We start from the raw sequence: 23,018 nt of genomic DNA on the forward strand, positions 1-23,018 counted from the left end.
AATTTTCAGGGTTATCAAGCTTTTCCCTCAAGCAAGTAATTGTCCCCCTCAACAGCCGCTTCCACAAGGTCACTTGTCCAACTAAGCATATGCTCTCAATCAACTCTCCTGCTTCAAAATCAAACTATGCGAGTCATTGTTCTATTCGCTGGTAGTTTGACGATATAACAGGATGACAAAATGTGAGCCGTGATAATTAACCTTCAGCTGCTCTTTTTTTTTTAACTTTTTTTTTGCAGACCTTGAACGGCTCAAAGAACTCAGCTGGCAAGTCAGAAATCCACGTATGTACCTTTAATGCACCACGAAAAGAAGTGTTCAGAGGAAAATAAAACATTATAAAGGATTTTACACAGACCTGTAAGCTTATTTTAATCAATTTAATCACTGTAATCAATCTTATACATACTTATTTATGACATGTTATTGTCATAATGTATTTTTCACCAGTTTAGGTATTTCTACATGTGATTATATGTCTTTAATTTCCCTTTGGCAGTGATAGCGCTGAAGTCGGGCTGGCAAGTGGAGGTTTCAGAGAAAGGCGGCGTGCGTCTCTGGCTTCAGACGGAGAGTCTGAGTAACGCCGCCGAGCTCCGTCTCATCTTCAATGACCGGGAAATCTCCAGCACTCCGGTAAGAACCGCCGCTCGGGTCATCCTGCGTTACTGCAGCTCGGACAGTTGAGGAGGTCCCGAACCCTGTGAGGGTTAAACGATTTCCCTACTGCTGCTAACCTTCATACGGTGAGGTGGTTGGATGAAAGGATCCACCAACGGGCCACTTCCAGAGCTGCTGAGTTCGGGGGCGCCCTGTTCGGGTAGAACAACAGCATATATGGTCTGCGCCGCCAAGAAATGTTGGGCTGGTTCTCATCAGGGAAATTAGTGGCTGTAAAATGAAACTATTCAGATACTATAAACTATTCTATTGGTAGGTCAAGGGCTCCAGTGTCGTCACGAGTCCTGAGCAATGATTTTTAATGGATTTCTCCCAGGATTGTAGAGGACAGTGGAGGTGAGACAAACCTGCAGTTTTATTATTTTTGAATTTTTTTTTTTTTATTATTATTTCAGAGGCCTGATGTGAAAAAAGAAGCAAAACATTTGAGAAAATGTCATATACAAGACTTTTTGTTTTTCCTTTTAATCATCTCGCGGCCCCTCAGATTGTTCCCGGGCCTTCCCTCGGGTCTTGTTCCCCAGGATGTCGAGTTTTTAAAAGTCACTAATTACACTGCAGTAATTTGGTTGTGATTTAAACTTGGAGTTATCGCTGAAGTCCCTCTACAAAGTTAAACCCCAAAAGACTCTTCCCAGGTTATCAAAATTAAAGTTGCTGAGATCTAACTCACACCTTTTCCCTCGTTCGGTACGTGCAGAATTATTAGTACGCAAATAGTCCCTGCTTCTAGCTCCAGTCACCCCCTCCGCCACTAACCTGCAGCTCAAGCTGGCAGCTCGATGGTAATAAAAGTGCCGCCCTGCAGGGTGAAGGGATTGGCTCCTAAATCATGTGATGTATAAACCTCTGGCTGTCTGAGTCATTCTCTCACTGCCGTTCCAAAACGGAAATACCCCTTGGAGAAAAAAAAACACGTGAGCTTTACATGTTTTCCACTTGGGACACATGTATGACACATGTTTACCACATGTTGCAACATATGATAACATAGTAAACATATGTGTAAAAGATTTCACATGGGAATCTACATTGGGCTTATTTTAATGAATAAAACTATTTGGACGACTTTCTGCAAACAAACAATACTCAAGGTTGTAAATCAAGAGTATGTTATGACCTAATATTACATCTCTACCGCTCGATTTGGGACATTGAAAGCTGTACACGTGAAAAATATATTAACACATATTATTACCATATATTCTGTAATACCATTTGCATAGTTTCATGCTGCAATTTGTATCATCGCAAATGACCTCAAATGATTTACTCTCACAGACCTGCTCAGAAGAAGCCATGGCTATTTGCAACAAAAACAAAAAGCAATTTCATAAACATTTCTTCCCTATTATTGACCTAAAAAAAAAAAAAAAAAAATGCAACGCTATAGCAGCAAGGAATATGAGAAATAGAAGCACAGTGATGTCACCAGCCTTTGTAAAATGCAATTTGGACTCAGACGACTGAAAATCGAGAAACGCAGCGTAATTATCGAAGAACGCAAAGTGAATGTGAACAGACTTTCTTAGCGTTGATATACGTTGTGACACAAAGCTCAGAAACAATCGGCGGCGCCGTTGAGGTCGTTCAACCGTGCGGTTGATGGGTCCACAGAGAGAAAAACAAACACAACGCAGCGTATATTATTGCGGTTTCACAACTCTGCATTTTTCAGCGTCTGTGTCGGCTCGTGTTTGTGTGCGCCGTTGCAGCTGCTTTACATTCAGCAGCTTCCATTCATTCGCCCGGGTTTCATTTTCATTTGTTCCATTATTTCCCAATATCAGAGTTCCATCTGAACAGAACTGATTACACATTATTTCTAAATGATCACAGCTGAGGTTCCCGAATTCAAAAGCCATTTAGCTGATTAGGGCCCTTAGGCCCGCCATACATCACAAATCACATCCACCGCTGAGGCCTATCAACATGCAAGGCGCACATTTATCTTGATGAACATAAAAGCCATGAAAATGAGCTCAAAGGCCGTTTGCTCTGTGTCTCTGTTTGTTTGTGTTTACATGTGCTAAGAAACAGGAATATCTCATCTGCAGCGTGCGTGTGTCATTTCAAACTCTATTTATTTAAATCAGTGAGATTACAGATAGTGAATCAACCCGTCAACCGGGATCGTCCGTCTGCACGCGAGCTGATGTGCACCGTTCGTGCTGGCAACATGTGTTTGCTCTCCCGGCAGCACCGGCAGGTCAACTTCGACAAGGCCAAAGGTCTGGTGGAGATCCTGTTTGAGCGGCTCTCTCAGGAGGACGAGGGCTCGTACACGGCTCAGCTGAGGGACGGCCGCGCCAAGAACCAGCTCACTTTGGTCTTTGTGGATCAAAGTAAGTCGTTCACTCAGCCACAGAGTTGTCATATCACTATTATGTCGTAGTGGAAGATTTCTAGGAACAAGGGAGGACCCGATGAAAACGGGGTGTGACGGGTGTAAATGTGACATCACACACTAGCGAGAGAAACACAGATTAAGCTACATGATTTCTGTTTGTTTGTCTATTCAGTGTTGATCTTTTTTTACTACTCTATTCTAAAATCTACCACCTAAAGAAAAGCTCGCCTTTAGCATACAAACACAACAGTGAGAATCATCTGACATAAAGAAATCATAATACAAACATATCTGAATTTTAAAAACTGTTTGTAATTCAGACACATACAAAAAAAAAACATGCCTTCGAAAACCTGATGGCTGTTTTTCCCTGTTTTCTCTTAACTTTTTATTACTGCAAGATTTTCTGTTGTACTGCCATTCTGTGTGGATTTTCGCGAAGTCATTGTACGTTTTCTGATTGGAAAAAATGGATTTGCAAAACATCAGGTGACAATGACTCTCTTATATCCACCTTTTGTTTGCTTGACTTTTATAGTAAAAATAGTGTCAAGCACATCATGCTGTTCAACAGCTTTGTGCCCCTAAAGACGACAGAAAATACAAAAACTAAAATTTTACTGCGTTCACGCCCACTTATTCGATAGGAAAATATTGTTGCTGTGGTATTACTATCTGTAATTGGTTTACACCGTTTAAATCATGAGGCTGTGTGCTTAAATTCAAAACATAGTTTTATTATAGTTTAGATTTCATCAAGATTGAGCCGATGCCTTTCAAAATACAATGGCAGAATCTTGAGTGTTGAGGGGATTAATGATAGTGCTTAACTTTAAGTGTGTCATAGACTTTTTCAGGAAGTTCAAGTCTGCATTTTATAGTACCTATATATGTCAAAGATCTACTTGATTTAATTTTCATCATTGTCAAGAAAACATTTAGTTTTCATTTTGTGCCATCCGTTATCTTTGGGAAAACCTCTATAAATAAAGATTAATATTATGATCTTATAATGACTTAAAGAATAGTTTATCCTACTGTATAAATGCAACTTCAGCAACCTATGATCAACTTTCTTCTGTATTTTGGTGCTTGAAGTTGTTTTGGATTGTAAGAATCTTAGAAGGACGCCGGTTAAAATCAACGTCACCTGATGACCTTCGGGATTTGGTTGTCGTTTGGTTGTCGTTTCGCACTCTGTCTGATGTTGTCTGTGTCTCTGTCAGAGTTCCGTCAGACGCTGGCCTTGGCTGACGCAAACCGACGTGACCATCAGAGGAAGTTTGGTGAGAACTCTTCAACCACACACACACACACACACACACACACACAGAATGCTATCAGAGCTTAATGAGGGCCCCTCGTGGTACTTACTGCAGTAGTGTTTACGTATTGCTAAACCATTACCTTTGTTGCATCAGCGTTTTATGTTGTGTGGGACTGCATCGCTCTTTTATCTCGTTCCAAGGTGAAGCATCAGCATCTCACAGTTGCAACAGCTCTTGATCATCTTTGTGTTTAATGACACGGATGTGTTTGTCTCGTTCAAACCTTTTAAGACTAGAGAGTCACTGAAAGAAAGAAAGAATAAAAGGAAGTTTCCTGTGCTACTGAACTCCATGTTTCAGTCACCTGAGTGAGAACTCTTTGGTGTGTAGAGGCCAAAGCCCCAGTGCCCGCTTGTGCAAGTGGACTATCTCACACCGGGGCCACTATTCAAAGTCCACGTGAGACTCCAAGTCCACAGAACACATTTTGTCCGTTACATGCAGAATACTACAATTCAGAAGAGATAAATGGCGGACAATCTTTTCTACCTAAATGCTGATTTAAATCCTCTCACAACTCTTATTATAGATACTTGTCATTGTCAGTACAGTAAATTATCACACTGACATAATTTGACTTGATAAATGACATAAATATGTGCATTATTTAGCATTTGTTGTTCTGAATAAATGTCTAATGTCGCTCTGTTTCTGTGGCTCAGTACAGATCAATACTCATTTGTTCTTCTTTCCAAGGACCCTATTTCCAGGAATACTTGTGGTGGAGTGTAAATGAGGATTGTGAATTAATAATACGGTGCAAGGTACTTTCACATTTTACATATTCAATTTCTTGATGGCAATAACACAACTAATACAACACCAAATTGGAAGTTCAGAAACCATTATTCAACCAAATAATTTATTTCAGTAGTATAAATTTTATAATAGCAATAACAGTTCTAGTCCAGAAAATGTTTTACTTGCATTATTAGTCTTTAAAGGTTCAGGATTTAGGTAAATCTGTTGGCAGAAATAGAATATAGTATTCATACTGACATTTTTAGTAGTGTACAATCACCAGAAACTAAGAGTTGTTGTGTTTTCATGACCTTCGAATGAGCCCTTCTACATAGGGAGCGGGTCCTCGTCCACGGAGCCCGCCATGTTGCACCAACCATGTTTCTACAGTAGCTCAGACGGGACAAACAACACTGGTTCTAAGAGAGGGCCTTTCGCATTTCTTGCGGCCAACAAAGATTCTCCTTCATTCTTGGAAGGGGAGGTTGAGGCGAGGGGCTCTTTACTTGATTGCAATCTGAAACCTCACCGCTAGATGCCACTAAGTCCTACACATTGCTCCTCTTAAGTAATTTGTTACATTTTCAATGATGTGACTTTACAATCCTGAATAAAATTTCAATCCAGCAATTGTACAAATTGAATCGCAGAAACAACCTAAATGGCACCTCAACAAAAACCCAAGAAAATGATTTTAAAAATGAACTAAGACCAGCCCCAATAACAAAAGATAGAACAATAAAATATTTTTTTACCAGTGTTGTGTATCTCTTATCACACAGGTGACGAACACAAACAAGGACACGTCTCTCAAGTGGTTTAAGGAAGGTGTGGAGGTGACCCAGGTTGTGTATGATCAGTCGTCAGGGGTCAGCACACTCACCATCCCACAGGTACGTAAAATCCCACTGCCCTGGTTTCAGATAAGCGCTCAAACAAATGTGAAGCAGCATTCATAAATTGTAGCTGGCGAGGAGATAAACACAGTGACAGACAAATGACGTCTGTAGGATTTAAGTACTGACAAGTCTGACTTTGAAATGCTCCCAGCTCCACCTTGGAGTGCGATTTAAGGTTAACTCGACCCGGATTAAGCCTGGACAAAAGGGTCAAATTAAGCATTTGGCTGTTCTCCGGAGATATGAAATAATTAATTTGAAAAGTTTTGAATATGTTTAATACGGTAGATGATTTTCTCTCAGGTTACAGAGAAAGAGGCTGGTTCATACAGAGCTGTGGTGTCCGATGGGAGAGGAGAGGACGTCAGCGTCTTGGAGTTACTGCATGAAGGTGAGATGCGACGTCCTGTCCTCAAACAACAAAACACATCCTCTGTGCATTTCTATTACCACATGTTTTCAATTCCTAATGAAAATAAGACAATTAATGACAAAAAAAATTTCCATCCAAATCTTGCATTTGGTATTTATTGAGTCCCCGCAGCAATGTAAGACACCTTCATAATGCTTTATTATAATTTTTTTGGTTTTTACTTACAGAGTATGACAAGCTTCTGCAGCAGCTGAGTAAACAGTGCGGTGAGTGACACCTTTGTGCAATGAGGCAATGACTTGTTTTTACAGCAGGTGTGCTGTGTTGGAATTAGGATAACACACCTGAAAGCAATGTTGATTAAATTTGGTGTTTTGACTTCAGAATATTAATTTGTGGAGCTCCTCAAATAAGAAACAGACTGTTTTACATTGCCAAGGAAAATTAAATCTATGCAGACTGTTGGGTATTAAATAATCAGGACCCCTGCCTCTCTGCAGCACTGTCAGCCGGCCCACTGAGCATTCAGGGCACCGCTGAAGGCTTCAAGCTCTACTGCTCATTCAAATACTATATATGCTTCCTGAAGACCAGCTGGCAGTTCAAGTGAGTCCACACGCCGAGCACCACTCTGACCCGACACCCTGCGTGGAAATGCTGCTGAGAACGAAGTATTTTCATTTAACTTTCTGTGAGGGAGAAAATTAGCAAAATTGATTGATTATTTTCACTTCAGCGCCATCTAGCTGGTTGGTCACATTGTTTACTGCAAGTCACAGACGTAAACACTGTAAATGTCTTGTAAAAGACATCATGCTATAACACTGGCATGTGAGGACGCACCAACAGCAGCCGCTAGTAAAAAAAAGAAGCTACACATACTGCACATGCACTAACACGAAACACAGTATTTTACCAGTGATGGAAAGCAACTGAGTACATTTACTCAGGTGCTGTACTTAAGTACATGTTTGCGGTACTTTTCCTTATTCTCCCACAAACTAAAATCAGTGGATGTTACAGGACTTCTTATGCTGAACTCCAGTTTGTTTTCGGCCTGGTTTGTAAGTGAAAGAGTTTATATTTCGCATAAATAATACCAACGTGTTCAGCTTCCAAAACCTTTATTAAAGTTCAACTACAAACAGCGTAAAATGTTCTCAATAGGACAGCAGAGATGTGATGTCCGTATGCACATCTGGACACCAAAACACCTGGTTCATACACTGCACATAAAGCTCTGCAACAACCCATAGAACTTCGATTGTAGAGGAGATTTATTGGTGTGTATATATATATATACACTGATAAAGATTATATATATTACTGTCTTTTATAACACATCTATGTTTTGAATTATGCATGGGAGTTACTAATACATACTCAAACAAACCTGTGAATACAGAGGGTGTACTGGAGCTTGTTCCTTAAGTTAGGCTCATAGCACCATCTGCTGGAGCATTTCAGGATGTCCGCTGCGAGCGAAAGAGGGAACATCTGAGAACAAACTCTGAGGCGGACTGACAGTCTTACATAATCCAGGATAAAATTAGTGCAGTCTGAATCCAGTCTAAGCTGCATTTTCAAGGTTCTTTAGCACACTTTCTGAGCATATGATCTCTTTGATAACTCCTGTTACACTAAAGGAGAACTTTCTTTGCCAATAATAACTACTTGAAGCAGTTTAACTGAACTCCACAAAGGCAAAAGCCAGACTATGCCCCTAACATTCATGTTTTTGTTAAGGATCTGCCACATACAAACACATGAAGGGTAACTGTTTACCTGATAAGCTTTCTAAGTCACATAAAGCAGTATCAAAACAGTATATCTGTGCTCCTTATCCTGCAGGGAGAAGAGGATTGACCAGGAAACCCGAACAAAGCCTGGCAGCAACTTGCAGAAAGTCTGGATGGAAATATTAAACCCATCTGAGAACGATAAAGGCAAATACACCTTGGAGATGTTTGATGGCAAAGAGTCGCACAAACGGTGTCTTGACCTGGGAGAACAAGGTGCGTGGAAAACATTGTTTTGGTTTATGTGTTGTGAGAGAAGAAAGACGCAGTGTGATCAGATGTCCTCAGTCTTCATCATTATTATGACTGTCAACAGCCTTTGCCGACGCCTTGATGGAGCACCAGATGTTAAAGTAAGTGTTGCACCACCTGCGCTCAATGAGGCACCGAGCATGGCTTGCTGTGTGTCACTAACAGAAAACACTGAGGAGTCTGAGGTAACACAATATTTTCACAAATAACCTACACAGACGTTGTTGTTTTACTTAAAAACTATTCCCTGAAAAACATCTCAGCTCTGATTATCGTTGCCTCTGATAGTGTGATGTCATATTGATTTGACCTTCTGTTTTCATCCCTCAGGCAGCTGGCCATTATTGAGAAAAGTAAGTCACAGGTTATGTGTTAATGCTAAGACTTTTCTTAAGACTTAAAGATTTTGCAGTGGATGTCAGCAGAGAGTGATTGTTACTTTTTTTTTTTTTTTTTTTTTTTTTTCAGATCGTGCCAAAGTGACAAAGGGTCTTCCTGATGTGGTAGCCATCATGGAGGGCAAGGTACAACATTGTCAGGGATCAACTGTGGTCCTAGCTGTTACATCTTTGGTCGATCATCTCATATTTATTTTTAATTTTTTTTTTTTATTTGCCTCCTCTCCTAAGTCTCTGTGTCTGACGTGCTACATCGACGGCGACCCAGCCCCAGAGATTTTCTGGCTTCGCAACGACAGAGACCTCCCGGACACTCCTCAGTTTACCATCACCAAACAGCCCAAGTGCAGCACCATCACCATCAACTACGTCAACATGGAAGATTCTGGAAAGTACAGCATCTTTGTGCGCAACCAGTACGGTTCTGAGACGGTGGCTGTGACCGTGAGCGTTTACAGGCAAGGCGAGAAGCCTCCACCTAACGCAGTGGAGATGGGTTAAGACTGCAAATCGAGTCAGAAATTAATTTTCTGCAGAGATTTCATCTTTAAGATTGAGATTTTACCAAATAGGCTATAGATGTTCCTTTTATTAAAACGAGACTATAAAACTTTTAAAAAGAAGAAATAACACTATTTTCTCCTCGCAAACAAATACGTTGAATATTGCTCACTTTGGTTTATTCTGGGACGTGCTGCATGTCTATAAAGTCAACAGGCTCAGAACAATAATGAATTTTTCAGCAAATCCAAGCCGGTTTTAAGAAGTTTATTTAGCCTTAAAAGTCGCATTTTCTAGAACCATTAAGGAAACATCAGATTGTCAGAAAAATTCAAATTCTAAATCTCTAAATTTAGAAGGGTATGAAGAACGGTAATTATTACCGTTATTATTATATCATCATTATTTTAAAAGTAACTTGTAACTAAAAGCTGTCAGACAAATGTAGGAGAGGAAGTATAATTGTGCTCCTAAAGTTCAGTGGAGTAGAAGTATGAAGTTACATAAAATTAGCTACTGCCATCAGTTACTGCAGTCAGCTGTTGTTAGCTCACAGTAGTTTACATCACCTAATAATAGCTACCATCAAGCCAATACATGCCATAATGTTAGCATTAGCTGCAAACAAATCAATCAGCCACATTAAACTCAGATATCACTGATACTAAGTCGGTTTTCTAACACGACGTTGTTGCTGCAGCAGCTGCGCCACATTTAATCTATAATCTGTTTATGGCTACGGTGGCCATTGTAAGTAGCAGCGACACAGTCTCATTTGAAGTGTTTTTGTGTTGGAACCAGAGGTCGTAACACGGAAACTGCAAAACTCTCTTTTGCTTTTGGCGAAGCAGATGTGTTATTTGTTTGCGTTTGTAGTGAATAAAAGCAACTTCCAGACATTTTCTCGCGTGCATTAGTCTCTCGAGCGCTACAATCTTACAACTTTACAATCAAGAGTGAAAGAAAATCGGGAGAGCAGCTCACTTTGTGGAGGATTTTGCAATGTGTAATTATGTCTTTCACTTTAAAGGCAAACAGTACGCAGTGTCGTTAACCTGATGAACCGGGCCCCACTTTGTCAGGGAGATTCAGAAGGTTTGATGGTACACTGAGGAAAGGCACGAAGTTCATCCAAAGATCAATCTCCATTTAGCAAACTCCTCGGAGCTCTGTGAACCTCCCAGTAAAACAACATCTGACTCCTTGTTAATGTCACGCCTCTGCTACCGCTGCACCCTGTTTTAAATGTATCACTAATTGCCACTAAGGAGGAATTTGCACGTAAACGTGCATTTTACATATTTTAAAAAAATAGCAAATTTCTACATGTCATGATGTACAAATACAAATCTGCACATATTTCTTATTCTTCATATTAATTACGCTCTTTAACACGTCAAAAAAAAAAAAAAATTACAATTCGAATTAGTCTTTGGTGGAAGTTGAGGTTCAGCCAAACAGGAGTAAGTGACCTCCAGGTTGTTCAAACATCAGCGTTTGTTACTCATTAGACATCGTCCTGGGACCTCTGTGCCTTTGAGTATAAGAAGGTGAGAGCCCATCCACGTTCTCCACATTGTGTTGAGCTTCACACAGCTGTCACAGCCTCCAGCCACCTTGGTAAAGCATAACCCAGACCCTCTCGAAAACATGGACTTCAGCGGAACATGGCAGGTCTACTCTCAGGAGAACTACGAGGAGTTCCTCAGGGCAATGGGTGAGGAAAAATGGTTGCCATGTAAAGAGATCTATTATCGGCCAATTTTGACAGATTTGCAGTCCAGAAAGTGTTTACTTGTTGCACGCGCTGTGCGTGAATTAACACATAAATACACGTTTCGACAGAACTCCCAGAAGATGTTATCAAGATGGCCAAGGACGTCAAGCCAGTTACTGAGATCAAGCAGACCGGCAAAGACTTTGTCATCACCTCCAAGACCCCTGGAAAGTCTGTGACTAACTCCTTTACCATCGGCAAGGAGGCTGATATCACCACCATGGACGGCAAGAAGCTCAAGGTTAGCTACTAACTCATAATCTGCAAAACATACTTTTAAAGCATGACTGCATAAATTGTTGTAATGTCTCCTCTGAACCCTTAGTGCATTGTCAATCTGGAGGGAGGCAAACTGGTCTGCAATACCGGCAAGTTCTGCCACACCCAAGAGCTCAAGGGAGGAGAGATGGTTGAGGTGCATCTCCCTTATTAAGTTTTGCACAAGAAAATATATCAGAAAACAAAACAAAAAAGATAAATAAAAACCAAAACGTGCCTGCAAATTAAAGATATTTTCTTTCCCCTTATCCCTTTTCAGACTTTGACCGTGGCCTCAACAACTCTCATCAGGAAGAGCAAAAAGATGTAAAATTGGCCATGAAGAAACCAATGTCTATTTAAATAAAAGTGTTGCTTCATAAGTGTGGTTTGTGTCATGTTTCTGTGCTCATACATTGACTGTGGTGTCCTGACATGTAATGTGAAAATACAAATCAAGCCAACAGTGAAACATATCTTGGCAAAGAGGCATTTTACCACGACAAGTACACTGTAGCAGTGGCACGTGTGCTACTAATAAACCTGTTTCTATAGTGCATTGTGGGGACCCACTTCCGTTTTTGGAGACAAAAAAAGCAAGTCCTCATAACATAAAGCGTAAAGCATACCATAAAATACAGAGATAAGATCATACTTCATTAATCCCTCAGTGGGGAAATCTAATTGTAAGGTGAAGGTTTAAGATTAGCTCCAAGAGACAAATGTAATTCAATGTCCTCTGAAGTCATGGAAAAAAAAAAAAAAAAAAAAAAAAAAAAAAGCGAGTGTGTGTGTGTGATTGCGCTTTCTTATGGCTTGCCGTAGATCTACGAGCGTGCGCAGTGCGAAGAGAACGCGTTGAACACGTAGCTGCGGTTGAGCATCGAGGGTTGTGAAAAAAGAAAAAGCCGTTACAAACGAATTCACGGCCTCCAACTTGTAGTAACGGCCCGTTGAAAATGGCGAGGTACCTGAGGCCTCCTAACACGTCTCTTTTCGTTAGAAACATCGCCGACGACTCCAGGTATGTTGTGGTTTTTTTTGTGGGTTGGTTTTTTTTTTTTTAAGCTCCGCCGGCGTGCGCGCAAGCGTGGTCGAGCTAACGTAATGCTAAGGTGGTTAGCACAAAAAAAAAATATATATATATATATCCGTCATTACCAAAATAGCAAAACTTGCGTCAACGATACGACGGACTCGAGTTAAGAGCAGGCTCGTAGTTATTTGTTACTCTACCATTGGTATTATTGGACATATTTTCATGCATTAAGGGCTCGTTAAAACAAGAAGGCAGAGAGACGACGTCAAGATGCCGCCTTCAAAAAAAACAACAACTAGTGCCTTTTATTTTCTGGAAATTGAACGGTAAAATATTGTCTAGTCTTACTCGGTTGTTTTTAAAGTACATCTTTTCTTTATTTATACATATTTTACCGCTCTATTATTATTATTTCAATAAAATGATCATTTCAACGTCTAAATTCCAAACTCCAACACCAGGAGGCAATTAAGTTGGTATTAAGAGACCAACTGGGAAGTAATGAGTTGTTTCTTAGATTTTTATTTTTTTTTTAGTTAAAAAAAATAACCAAAAACAGATTTCTTTCTACATCAAACTTTGTAGTTAACTAAGAAAATATGATGCTTGTCTACCCAAGTTTTAAACGGTCGTTCCCTGGTAACCACGTCATTGCCTAGTTACGAGGTCGGTTTCGTGGTAACCACGTCATTGCCTAGTTACGAGGTCGGTTTCGTGGTAACCACGTTGGTTCCCTTGAAGGTAAAACTACAAATTGGGCCAATTAAAATCGTAGACATAGTTCGTCTGGTAATGATACGTTTTAATTGCAAAGACTTTTCAAAAATAAACACGATGTCTTTGCTGTCATAAATGGGAAAAAAAAAAAAAAAAGTTTTTCTTTATCTCCAACTTTGCTATCTAACCAATGCAGAAATATTTTTGATTTATGTGACCCGAGTTTCGAGATCTGTTTTTGAAGCTTGTGCTACCACCCCGGATTTGAATAAAATTTTGTTTGTGCTGCTCAAAGCATTAAAAACTCCCAACCTGGCTTTCCAGAAACAATCCCCTGATTACTCTTGATAATCTAGAGCCCTCTTTGTAACTAGCTTTCACTTGAACTACTTTCTACGAAAGAAATCACCCCTAACATATTATGGAATCGAATGGAAAAATATACAAAACCGGCAAAGATGAGTGTTAGATCATTGATAAGTACGTCGGTAACCTTTTAATAGTCTCATTTGTGATTAATTCTAGTGTCCTGATTTGAATTTCAAGTGTTTAGAGTGATAAACTTTCCCACAAACTGTGGTCATTTTCAGGTAACTACAAACCTGTGACTTGTGTAAACAGATAATGCATGCAGATATCTGGCTTTGATGGCTGTAATGAATGTGTGAATTTGACGGTGGCTGGCTGGGTTTTTACTTGTGCAATTTCACCTTTAACACTTAAGGTGAGGAAACTTCCTTTGCAGTGTGAGAGTAATGAGACTTGTCTGCTGTGCTGGCGCCAGCCCTTGTGTATACCCTGCACACTGGGCTCCAGCCAGATTCATCCAGCATGGTAGCCAGCAGAATAAATGTGCTTATTTCATGACACTTTAGGCCAGAGGATTTACGACGTGAGTTTGGTCGTTATGGGCCTATTGTAGATGTCTACATTCCACTTGACTTCTATACACGGCGGGCAAGAGGATTTGCTTACATTCAATATCCTTTATACTTTTACGTTTTATTTTTGAAATGTTTTTTGTTTTTTTTTCCACTAAGGGATTGTACAGCATCAAATCTAACCTTTTGTTTGCAGGGGGTTGAGTGACGGCGCACCACCCGATGTTTATTTTTTATTTTTTTTGGGGGGGAGGGAGGAGTCGCTTGTTTTTAATACCACCAGTGTTTAAACCATTTCATGGGAATGTTTATGTTATTGTATTTTTTTAATTTTTTTTTTTTTTTTTTAATTTTTTTTTTATGTTATTTGATATCTCTAGCATTATCTCTATTCCTAACCAATATTTCTCCTGTTGTTGCCTTAGAATGATAAAGATACAGTTCTGGAGGCCCCACACCAAAGAAAGTTGAAATGTGGTTGTAGAGTAGATTCAAGCCAAAGACACCCAGGCGACAAGCAATAGTGGAATTTGGAAAGTAAAGAGAGAGCGAAAGCATGAAGATACAAAGAGGACAAAAAAGAGAGCACCCAGGCTTCCAATTGTCTGCCAAAGGGAGGAAAAGCAAAGTGTTTATTGGGCAAAGACAAGCAGGAAACCTCAAGTTCTTCTGCCAAGACAATAAAGATCAAGCTGAAGGTCAAAGGTCAAGCATGTTAAAGGTAACAAGCCAAACTTTTTGTATCCTACCGAATCTGATCACCATCAATATTTGTCTTGTCTTCACAATCTGAAATCACAGACGGGCCTATTGATTCAGTTTTATGTTTCATATTAGTGAAAACAGTCAGTTGTGAATTCATAAATTATGCCAAAACAATACACCATTATTTATTATTTTTCCTTCTACGGTGTTACCTAACGAAACTAACACCTCACTGATCCAGTAGCTCTGTATGTTTTCATATGTAGCTATCGACCTGAGTTGGCAAACTTTTTTTTGTTGTTGTGCATGTGTGACGCCGTCTGTCCCAAGTTTACAAATTTCCAAATAAAGAGCCTTAACAGTTCAGCACGTTTGAAGACGTACGGGATGCAGAAGACGCGCTCCACAACCTGGACCGGAAATGGGTTTGTGGGCGCCAGATTGAGATCCAGTTCGCCCAGGGAGACCGCAAGAGTATGAACACCCGCTACTCCTTATTTCCTCACCACTTACCATAAAGACCTCACTGGACCATGGTTTGGGTACATCTTGTGCATCGTCACCTAATGTTACGCTTGAACTTTGTCCCTCAAGCCCCTAATCAGATGAAGTCCAAGGAGCGCCATTCGCCTCGCAGCTTCTCCCGCTACGACGACGACCGCGACGGCCGCCGAAGACGCTCCCGGAGTCGCAGCTACGACCGCCGCAGGTCCAGGAGCCCCTCCATGGAGCGTCGTCCCCGGAGGTCCGAAAGCCCTCGAGAGTGAGTAGCCGTCAACTCCTACACCTAAATCTAGTTTTTGTTGTTGTTGTTGTTGGGTTTTTTTTACACTTCGATCATCAGCTGATCAACACAAAGTCAAAACATTCGTCACACACACACACACACACACACATTCCCTCCATAACTGCAACTAAATGTTCCTGGTAACTGTTGAGTCCACTTCACGGGGTTGAAGGACTTTTAGCCAGTTCCTGCTTCTAGAAGAGTATGAACTCTGGGACGGTGGTGGGTTTCCTCACACGAACGGCTCTCTTCTGGAACCCTTCTGTTGGATTGAGGTCAGGACTTTGACTCGGCGGTTCCTTTATTGTTCTCGAAGCATTCTTTGGTGGCGTGACTTGAATGCTTTGACGTCTCGCTGCATGACCCATTTTCTCTTGAGATTCAGTTCATGCACAGATGTCCTGACATTTCAATCAATAACGGTGAGCCACCCTGGCCCAGATGCAGCAAAAAAAAAATTTAAAAAAAAAGGCCTAAATCATGACACTTAATACAACAAGCATGTTTCACAGATGGGATGAGGTTGTTGTCCCATCTTATCCCAGTGGTTTCCTTTGTCTAAACTTCAAAGTTGTATATATTTTTTTGTCTCATCCGTCCACAAAAGCGTTTTCCAATCGTTTTCTGGTTTTCCCACGTGATCTTTAACGAACTGCAGACGGAGCTCAAGCCTGCCGTGCACTCCGTTGTTGTTCAGTGTTCTGCTGATGTAAATCGTAGCGGACTGAAACTTGAACTGATTTTGTCAGGTTCCTGCGTGGTTACTCTTTTATTCTGTACGGATAATGCAGGAAGTTATACACGACTTATATCCTGGATATAAAATGACACACCAGGTGTTGTCCAGTAATTGAGTAAAGTTGCCCCCTTGTTCCCTTTCACAGCTCTCGGTCCTACAGTCGACATAGACGGAGCAGAAGCCATGAAAATAGAACCCATGAAAATGAAAAGTAAGCTCATTTATGTCTAAGAGTATTTCAATAATATCTCCCTGTGCCCGATCTGAAACCTACTAATGTTCATCTCCCAGGTACAAAGGTCCTCCCCGTGACCACCACAGGATGCACCATGAGCCAGGCTCACGAAGCAGCCGATCTGCTTCCCGCTCGCCTTCCCCATCCAGATCAAGGCCCAAAGGTAAAAAGACCGAGTCCAGATCCGACAGCCCGCCCGAAGACTTCCACCCGGCCGCCAGCTCCCAGAAACAGTCAGTGGGGAGATCTCCATCCCGCTCCTACTCTAGATCCATGTCTCGGTCACGCTCTCGCTCCAGGTCCTGGGCCGGACGCAAGTCTGGGGGCCACTGACTTACTGGTCCTCCAAAGGCTTCAGTTTATGTCTCTGAGGATGTTTGTGTTCAGGTTTTGAGTATGATAACTGGAGTGTTGTGCTCCCTGCTTGTTTATTTGTCATCTCATTACAGAGGAATCTGTTGCCAAAGGAATGGGAGCAGCAGGAGCCAGGGAGGATTTTTTTTTTTTTTTTAAAAACAGAGGTGAAAGAGGGATTTTTCTGAATTGAATCATGGAAGCAGTTTATTCCTGTAGTTTTTTTTTTTTTTTGTACATGTGTAACATGGGGTGCTGGAAGTAGAAACCGTGGTATGTTGGGCTTTGACAACAATATTTTTGTACTTTGAGTTAGCGGTATTTATATCCAGTATTAACATGTACCCTCCATCTGGTTCTATTGTGTATTATGTAAACATAAATAATACATTTAACTTCCCAGTATTTACTCAATGCCCTGGCCTTATACATCTGGTTTCAGGGACAATTTATTTTCAGCAGCAAACTGTATACTATAGTAGCTGTAATTACTTTGACAATGGATGATGTACTGAATGTTGTTAGTGCATACCTTATATACACACTATTTAGTTGTGACAATATGTTCCAAGATGAGCAGCTTGTTTTTAATGTTCTTTGTTCAGTAAGTTTCCTTTGTGACCTTATCCTTGGTTAATGGATTTACCTGCTATTCTTTATCAATAAAGACATACATTCTTACCATTATTTGTTTAATTAAGCTATGCGGTGACGAAGATTGCAGTGTTACGATGGCAAGTTGTATCCATTCCTATAATACTCTAAAAATGAAAAGATACGCAAACACAGACAGAAGTAGGGGGGAAAGGGAAGGGATTTATTATTTTTTTTTTTGGTAAAAGTTTTGTCATCAATTCAGTGCTTTCATTTTCTTTTCTTTTTTAAACAAATTGATACTAATCTTTGAAACAGGGCACATTCCTTCATATTCAGTGACATTATACGAGGGGGGGGACAAATTGACAGCCAATTCATTGTAAATTTCAAATAAGGAGACTTTGCTATGCAGGACTCAATCTGGGCGAGAAAGAAAATGTTTACATGAACAACCAAGAGAAGGCGGTACTGAAACGGCACGGAGCCGGATTCATCGGTCGGCTGGCGGAAGAACAGCCGAGGATGAAAGTGGCTCCGATGAAAATGTTTTGTCAATTTTTGGAAATGCCACCTAATGAGAATAGACAGTTTCAGCATGGGTTTTTAAACTTAGGCACAAAGTTTGTCAACTTAAGATTAAAAGCGTCACGCTCACCTACTGTAAGCACATTCGTAACTCATATCCGTACATATGCAAGTCTCCTGGAATCCAATTTATATTTTGTTTGAAGTTTTACTTAATTTGCACTTAGCATCTTTCACCCTACACTGCATAATACAAAACAATAAAAAACATGTGCAAGATCTCTGGAAAGATAACAGTGCAGGGGTACTGAGAAATGCTATTGGCAGATTTTTTTTTTTTTTTTAACAAAAATATTCTTCAGTATTGAAGTCAAGACATGTCCTTAGCACATCTTATACATTCAGTGTTATTACTAAAAATACTTTTGTCAGACAGGCCTCAAACTCGGCCTGCAAATGTACATATGCTACAAGGTACTTTATACATTTTCATTATTTACATGGCTCTTTAACACACTAACAAACACTCATACTTTGTTTTGTCATCTTTACGCTGGCCATAAACAGCTCCAATTCTGCAAAGGGAAAGCAATAAGAGCTTCAATAGAGGATTGAGTCACAAAAATAGAGAATCCATAGGAAGATAGTCAATTACGCCTCCATCAATTCAATAGCATCCTGATCTGTAACTTATGGGGGGGAGGGGGGGGGGGGAGAGAGTCTGATTGCAGTGCAAGAGGGTAAACAAGAGCAAGAGGGTAAATAAGCAAGGGTTGATAATGGCATGGTCAACCATTGAGACCTTGTTTTTTTTTTTTTTGTAAACAAACACCAGCCTTACGTTGAGCCACCTTGGGTCACCTTACTTCAAAAACGGCTTCAGCTCTGCCTCGTCCTGCAGCGGACAATGCTACAGCCAACAGGACCGTGAAAGAAAGTGAAACTCAAATGGCGTCACGTCCGAGCCCGGTCCTCTTCCGCACGTTACGGCTGCAGCACCGTCCTGCGGGGGGGGGGGGGGGGGGGGGGGGGGGCAGAGGCCGAGGAGCGACAACAGTATTGATTGGAGAAGATGAACAGGTGGCAGACCCGCGGTGACGTCAACCCATTCACTTCCTGGAGCTGGCAAAGGTTTAAGTGGCCGTGGCAACGTCGCCAACCACGCAGAGGATGTCCAATAAAGGAAAAAAAAACAAAAAACGAAATACAGCAAAACATTGCTTTGGTTATACACAGCACTTCATACATCTTTCAACCACAACCAAAAAGGACTCGTACAAAATAATGCTATGATAGAGAGTGTTTGCAGTCCTGAGACACACTCAACTCCTATAGTGCATGTGCGCACAGCGCAATAAAAAAAGGTTACAGGAGTTGGTGGCCCGAGGCTTGTGTGCCATGGTCTCGTATTCCCCTTTGTTTGAAGTTAAACTTTCAACCTGTATTCACCTACTACAGCTCAGTCTCCACTAAAATAGCTTCTTTTTTTTTTCCTTGCAGAATTGCAGTTAAGTGCCTTTTCCATCCCAAACAAGGAATGGGATACATACAATAACAAAAAAAAAAAAGAGGGCCCTTGTCAAAGAATGCTACAAATGTGAACTTGCTTTAGCACCTGAAGTTTCAGAGGTGACTCCAAAGGATCTTCATTTAAATCCTATGTAAATTAAAAAGGCATGCCTGTCCACAGAAATGGACCGTAAAAGTGATGGGAATTTACCTGACCTATACTGCAACCCTTGTTTGGGGAAATCAAAAAGCACACTATCTGCCTTGACAGCCAACATTAAAAAGAACAAAACAAAAACACAAGTACAAAAGATATCCAGTTTGTTGTTAGTCACAGAATCTTGACTCGAGCAAGGCCATCACCAATCAGCAAGGCTGCAAGGCTGTAATATTTTAAAATACTGGTTTTAAAAAATGGATGTTAACCTTAACAGCAAAAACATTGCTGCAAATACCTTTTAACCTTCAAGAAGGTCAGCCTAAAAACAGCTAAAAGTATTACAGCCCTGATGCGTTCCTGGTGGGTGGGTGCCTCAACAGAGTCCCAGTCCATGCATTGGCTTTTTTTTTTTTTTGTTGTTAAATGGTGATGTGTGGGTATCCGTCTCAGGCCTGCACCTTCAGGAGGCTCTTGAGCTGGAAGGCCATAATCTCCCTGTTGTCACAGGAGCCTAATGGGAAAGACACCCAGTGGCTGGGGGGCTTGGGCAACACGCTGGGCAACGGTGGCTCGCTGAACTTGGGCCCCGCGTAGCTCGGGCTGCCCTGGGTAGCCAGGAGCGTGTTGAGGTGAGACACTGCGCCCTCCCAGTTTTGATCATAGTTGGTGGCAAAACGGACAGAAGCATTCTTCTCTGCAGACGCGGCCTGCCGCGCCTTGTCGCTCCGGCGGTGGCCGTGGTGGTGAAGGCCACCTGCTCCTCCTGCAGATGCTGCCGCCGCCGCTCCGCTCTGGTCACGGCTTCTCTGCTTAGTCCGGCCGAGTTGATGGTTCTTCTTGGGCAAAGGGCGCTCGGGGTGGGAAACTGGAATGTTGTACCGCTCTCCACCTCCCATACTGCTTCTGCACTACGTGTCACCTAAGTAAAATGAAAATAAATTAAAAAAAAAAAAAAAAAAAATGTTACCAACGTGCACTGTACATCTGTTCGGGTGGTATTGTATTTATCGTCATGCTGAAAAGCTTTTTTTTTTTTTTATTTATTTAAAAACACCCACACGCTTTTGCGCCCTCTCAATAAAAACAAGCGCTACGTGCGGGGAGCACCAGACAGCCGGGGCCCCCCTCGTCGCCCCTCCCCCACACCGCCGCGAGCAAAACGGCTGCAGCTCACCTCTTTGTTGTCAGAAAGTAGACGGAGCAGAACTCTCTCTTCAACCGTTCACCTCCAACCGGGCCCCAGGTCCTCGAAGTAGTTTTCTGTCTACTTCTCGCTGCACTTTTGTGTCCAGCAAGGTCTGTGGTTTTCATGTGCCACCGAGCGTTGTTTACTCGTGGAGCCGAGCGGAACATCAATTCCTCGGCACCCGATGCTCCGAGACGTCGACGACCTGTCGAGGGGGAGGGGGGGGGGGGGGGGACAACAACAACAAAAAAAAAGAAGAAAAAAAAAAAAAAAGGTAAATTTAAAAAAAAGACACGATAAAAAAAAACACACGGGGACTTGAAACGGAAACGGCGGACAAGCGCCGTCAAACGACGTGTTGATGTTTTCTTCCAGGAGTGTATTTTAAATGTGCGTCATTGCCCGAAATCAATAACCGACCGAAACCAGTTGTCCATTATCCTTGCCACACTTTGCCAGAATTCAATTATATATATATATATCAACAATTATAACCACGTGCGATTAAGACGACAACAACATGTTACATAAGCAAACTGCGACATATTTATCCCACTTTTGTTTGTGCGGCTCAGCTGCAGCAGCTCTGCCGTTGTCTTTGTGCTATAAATATTCATTGTAAACAAAACGCTGTCGTATTAATAATCTCGATCTGTCCATTTCTATTTAATACCAGAATACGCTGAATTAAAAGCTAACGAATACACCATCTGGATCACTTTACTTTGGCGTCTAACCAAAACAAAGAAACTGAATTCAATATGGCGACGAGGCAAAAAAAAAAAAAAAAAAAAAAAAAACGGCTTCTCTTACCGACTTCTTCAGGCTTTGGTTGTCGAAGCCCTTCGTCAGAAAAAAAATATACGGTTAGCCCCTGAAATCCTTTCGGCGGACTACGTAGGAAGCACAGCGAGCTATATTTCCTACAAATCCGTCACCTTTCGACGCTTACGTTGATGTTAAAAACCGGCCGTAGAGACTCCTCATCTCTCTCCCGACTCTGAATTGCAACAAAATGGAATCTACAGCGGAGATATGTAGTCCGGTCGAAACCAGATCCAACCAATCGCGTTCCGAGTGCGGACGAAGCGACCAATCAGCGGAGAGACAGTCGAGACGCATTCACGCCTGTTGCCAGACCGGTGACGTCAATCGCTTTTACCCTCCTTCTCGTTCCCTTTGTTGGAGCTCGGGGTATTTCCTGACAGAAGTGAGAGAAATAACACAATAACAACCACATTCGACGCGTTCGCTAAAAACCTCGATTTCAAGGTTATATTACGATATGAAACGGGTTCAACTTTTACAAATAAACATGGTACGGAAGGTTTAGAGTGACGGCAGATGCATTTCAGGGTTACGTAATGTCAATCCCTCGTTCACTTAAGGTAAACGTTGTTCGACTAAGTACGACCATTGATGTGCTTCATACTTTTTACGACAGGAAATGACTTGAGGGGTTTTTTTTTTTCTCCACAGTTCCTGTTCATGTAAGTTAAGCCTGTTGTGCTGCCTAGAAACAGCTGCAACAGGCTGTAATAACAAGACACAACAGCTCCTGTCTGTGAGCTGCCCATCCCCCCACCTCTTCTGCCCTGGTAATAAAAACGAAAGTGTTTCACCTAAAACATTTAACCCTGCTATAATTTTCGTATCTAGAGTTACTTGGGTTTGTGCCTGACTGCAGTGTGTGAGCTTTGAGGCCCAATTCGCACATAGCTGTGCAAACTAGTACCAAATAAATGTGCTTTTGTCCCAAATCTGAGGCAACATGTGGGCAAGCCATTTAAGTTTGTTTTGATGGGAATCTTCCTTCCCCCAAAGTTTTGTTTAGTCAACCAAAACAACTCTATTGTTTTTAATTTAATTTAATTTAATGTGTATCTTATTATATTTTATTTGTATATACTGTGCATGATAAAAAAAAAAAAATTATATTCACACCTTTACTACTACTACTACCTGCTTTTGCCATATCTTACATGCTGCTTTATCTGAAATGAAAATGAAATGAAAAAAAATTTCCCCTTGCAGATCAATAAAGTATATCTATCTATCTATCTATCTATCTATCTATCTATCTATCTATCTATCTATCTATCTATCTATCTATCTATCTATCAGAGAGCAGATGTTGTTTGTGGGGACACTGTAAAAAATAGAGTTATTTACAAGGCACTCTAAGACACGAACACCCACTAAATTTAAAAAGAAATTAGCAATTTTA

General features: G+C 41.2%; 4 protein-coding genes across 8 annotated transcripts in view; 3 read left to right on the forward strand and 1 right to left on the reverse strand.

Annotated features, from left to right (window-relative positions):
- The window catches only part of myom3 (myomesin 3), a 59,077-nt gene extending 48,296 nt beyond the window's left edge, over positions 1-10,781 (forward strand). For all 4 annotated transcript variants that reach the window (XM_069141722.1, XM_069141729.1, XM_069141736.1 and 1 more), the window contains 14 exons: positions 240-284; positions 500-636; positions 2,882-3,026; positions 4,258-4,317; positions 5,056-5,123; positions 5,883-5,993; positions 6,303-6,390; positions 6,600-6,638; positions 6,873-6,978; positions 8,224-8,387; positions 8,488-8,524; positions 8,754-8,776; positions 8,892-8,947; positions 9,053-10,781. In XM_069141722.1, coding sequence (XP_068997823.1) covers positions 240-284; positions 500-636; positions 2,882-3,026; positions 4,258-4,317; positions 5,056-5,123; positions 5,883-5,993; positions 6,303-6,390; positions 6,600-6,638; positions 6,873-6,978; positions 8,224-8,387; positions 8,488-8,524; positions 8,754-8,776; positions 8,892-8,947; positions 9,053-9,322 — 1,349 coding nt within the window. In that variant the 3' untranslated portion in view covers positions 9,323-10,781. The remainder of the gene's footprint in view (positions 1-239; positions 285-499; positions 637-2,881; positions 3,027-4,257; positions 4,318-5,055; positions 5,124-5,882; positions 5,994-6,302; positions 6,391-6,599; positions 6,639-6,872; positions 6,979-8,223; positions 8,388-8,487; positions 8,525-8,753; positions 8,777-8,891; positions 8,948-9,052) is intronic.
- A 102-nt stretch (positions 10,782-10,883) lies between these two features.
- Positions 10,884-11,740, forward strand: fabp10a (fatty acid binding protein 10a, liver basic). The gene is made up of 4 exons (XM_069141755.1): positions 10,884-11,039; positions 11,168-11,340; positions 11,425-11,514; positions 11,638-11,740. The coding sequence occupies exons 1-4, from the start codon at positions 10,973-10,975 to the stop codon at positions 11,686-11,688; spliced, it is 381 nt and encodes a 126-aa protein (XP_068997856.1). The 5' UTR covers positions 10,884-10,972; the 3' UTR covers positions 11,689-11,740.
- A 444-nt stretch (positions 11,741-12,184) lies between these two features.
- srsf10a (serine and arginine rich splicing factor 10a) lies at positions 12,185-17,496 on the forward strand. Of its 2 annotated transcripts, none has more exons than XM_069141765.1 (6): positions 12,185-12,381; positions 14,420-14,734; positions 15,078-15,173; positions 15,294-15,462; positions 16,371-16,436; positions 16,517-17,496. In XM_069141765.1, exons 2-6 carry the CDS (start codon positions 14,551-14,553, stop codon positions 16,791-16,793), a joined length of 792 nt encoding a protein of 263 aa, XP_068997866.1. In that variant the 5' UTR covers positions 12,185-12,381; positions 14,420-14,550; the 3' UTR covers positions 16,794-17,496. The 2 variants fall into 2 exon arrangements, with proteins under 2 accessions (XP_068997866.1, XP_068997876.1); XM_069141775.1 differs by lacking the exon at positions 14,420-14,734 and adding an exon at positions 13,989-14,093 and having other exon boundaries at positions 12,186-12,381; positions 15,070-15,173.
- A 114-nt stretch (positions 17,497-17,610) lies between these two features.
- pnrc2 (proline-rich nuclear receptor coactivator 2) lies at positions 17,611-21,792 on the reverse strand. The gene is made up of 3 exons (XM_069141788.1): positions 21,605-21,792; positions 20,780-20,996; positions 17,611-20,524 (listed from the first exon to the last, which is right to left on the reverse strand). Exon 3 carries the CDS (start codon positions 20,499-20,501, stop codon positions 20,052-20,054), a length of 450 nt encoding a protein of 149 aa, XP_068997889.1. The 5' UTR covers positions 20,502-20,524; positions 20,780-20,996; positions 21,605-21,792; the 3' UTR covers positions 17,611-20,051.
- Between the last annotated feature and the right edge of the window lie 1,226 nt (positions 21,793-23,018).

The sequence above is a fragment of the Embiotoca jacksoni genome, unplaced genomic scaffold (assembly GCF_022577435.1).
Source record: "Embiotoca jacksoni isolate LCO1_2020_lvr unplaced genomic scaffold, fEmbJac1.0.p SCAF_11, whole genome shotgun sequence".
NCBI classification, from domain to species: Eukaryota; Metazoa; Chordata; class Actinopteri; family Embiotocidae; genus Embiotoca; species Embiotoca jacksoni.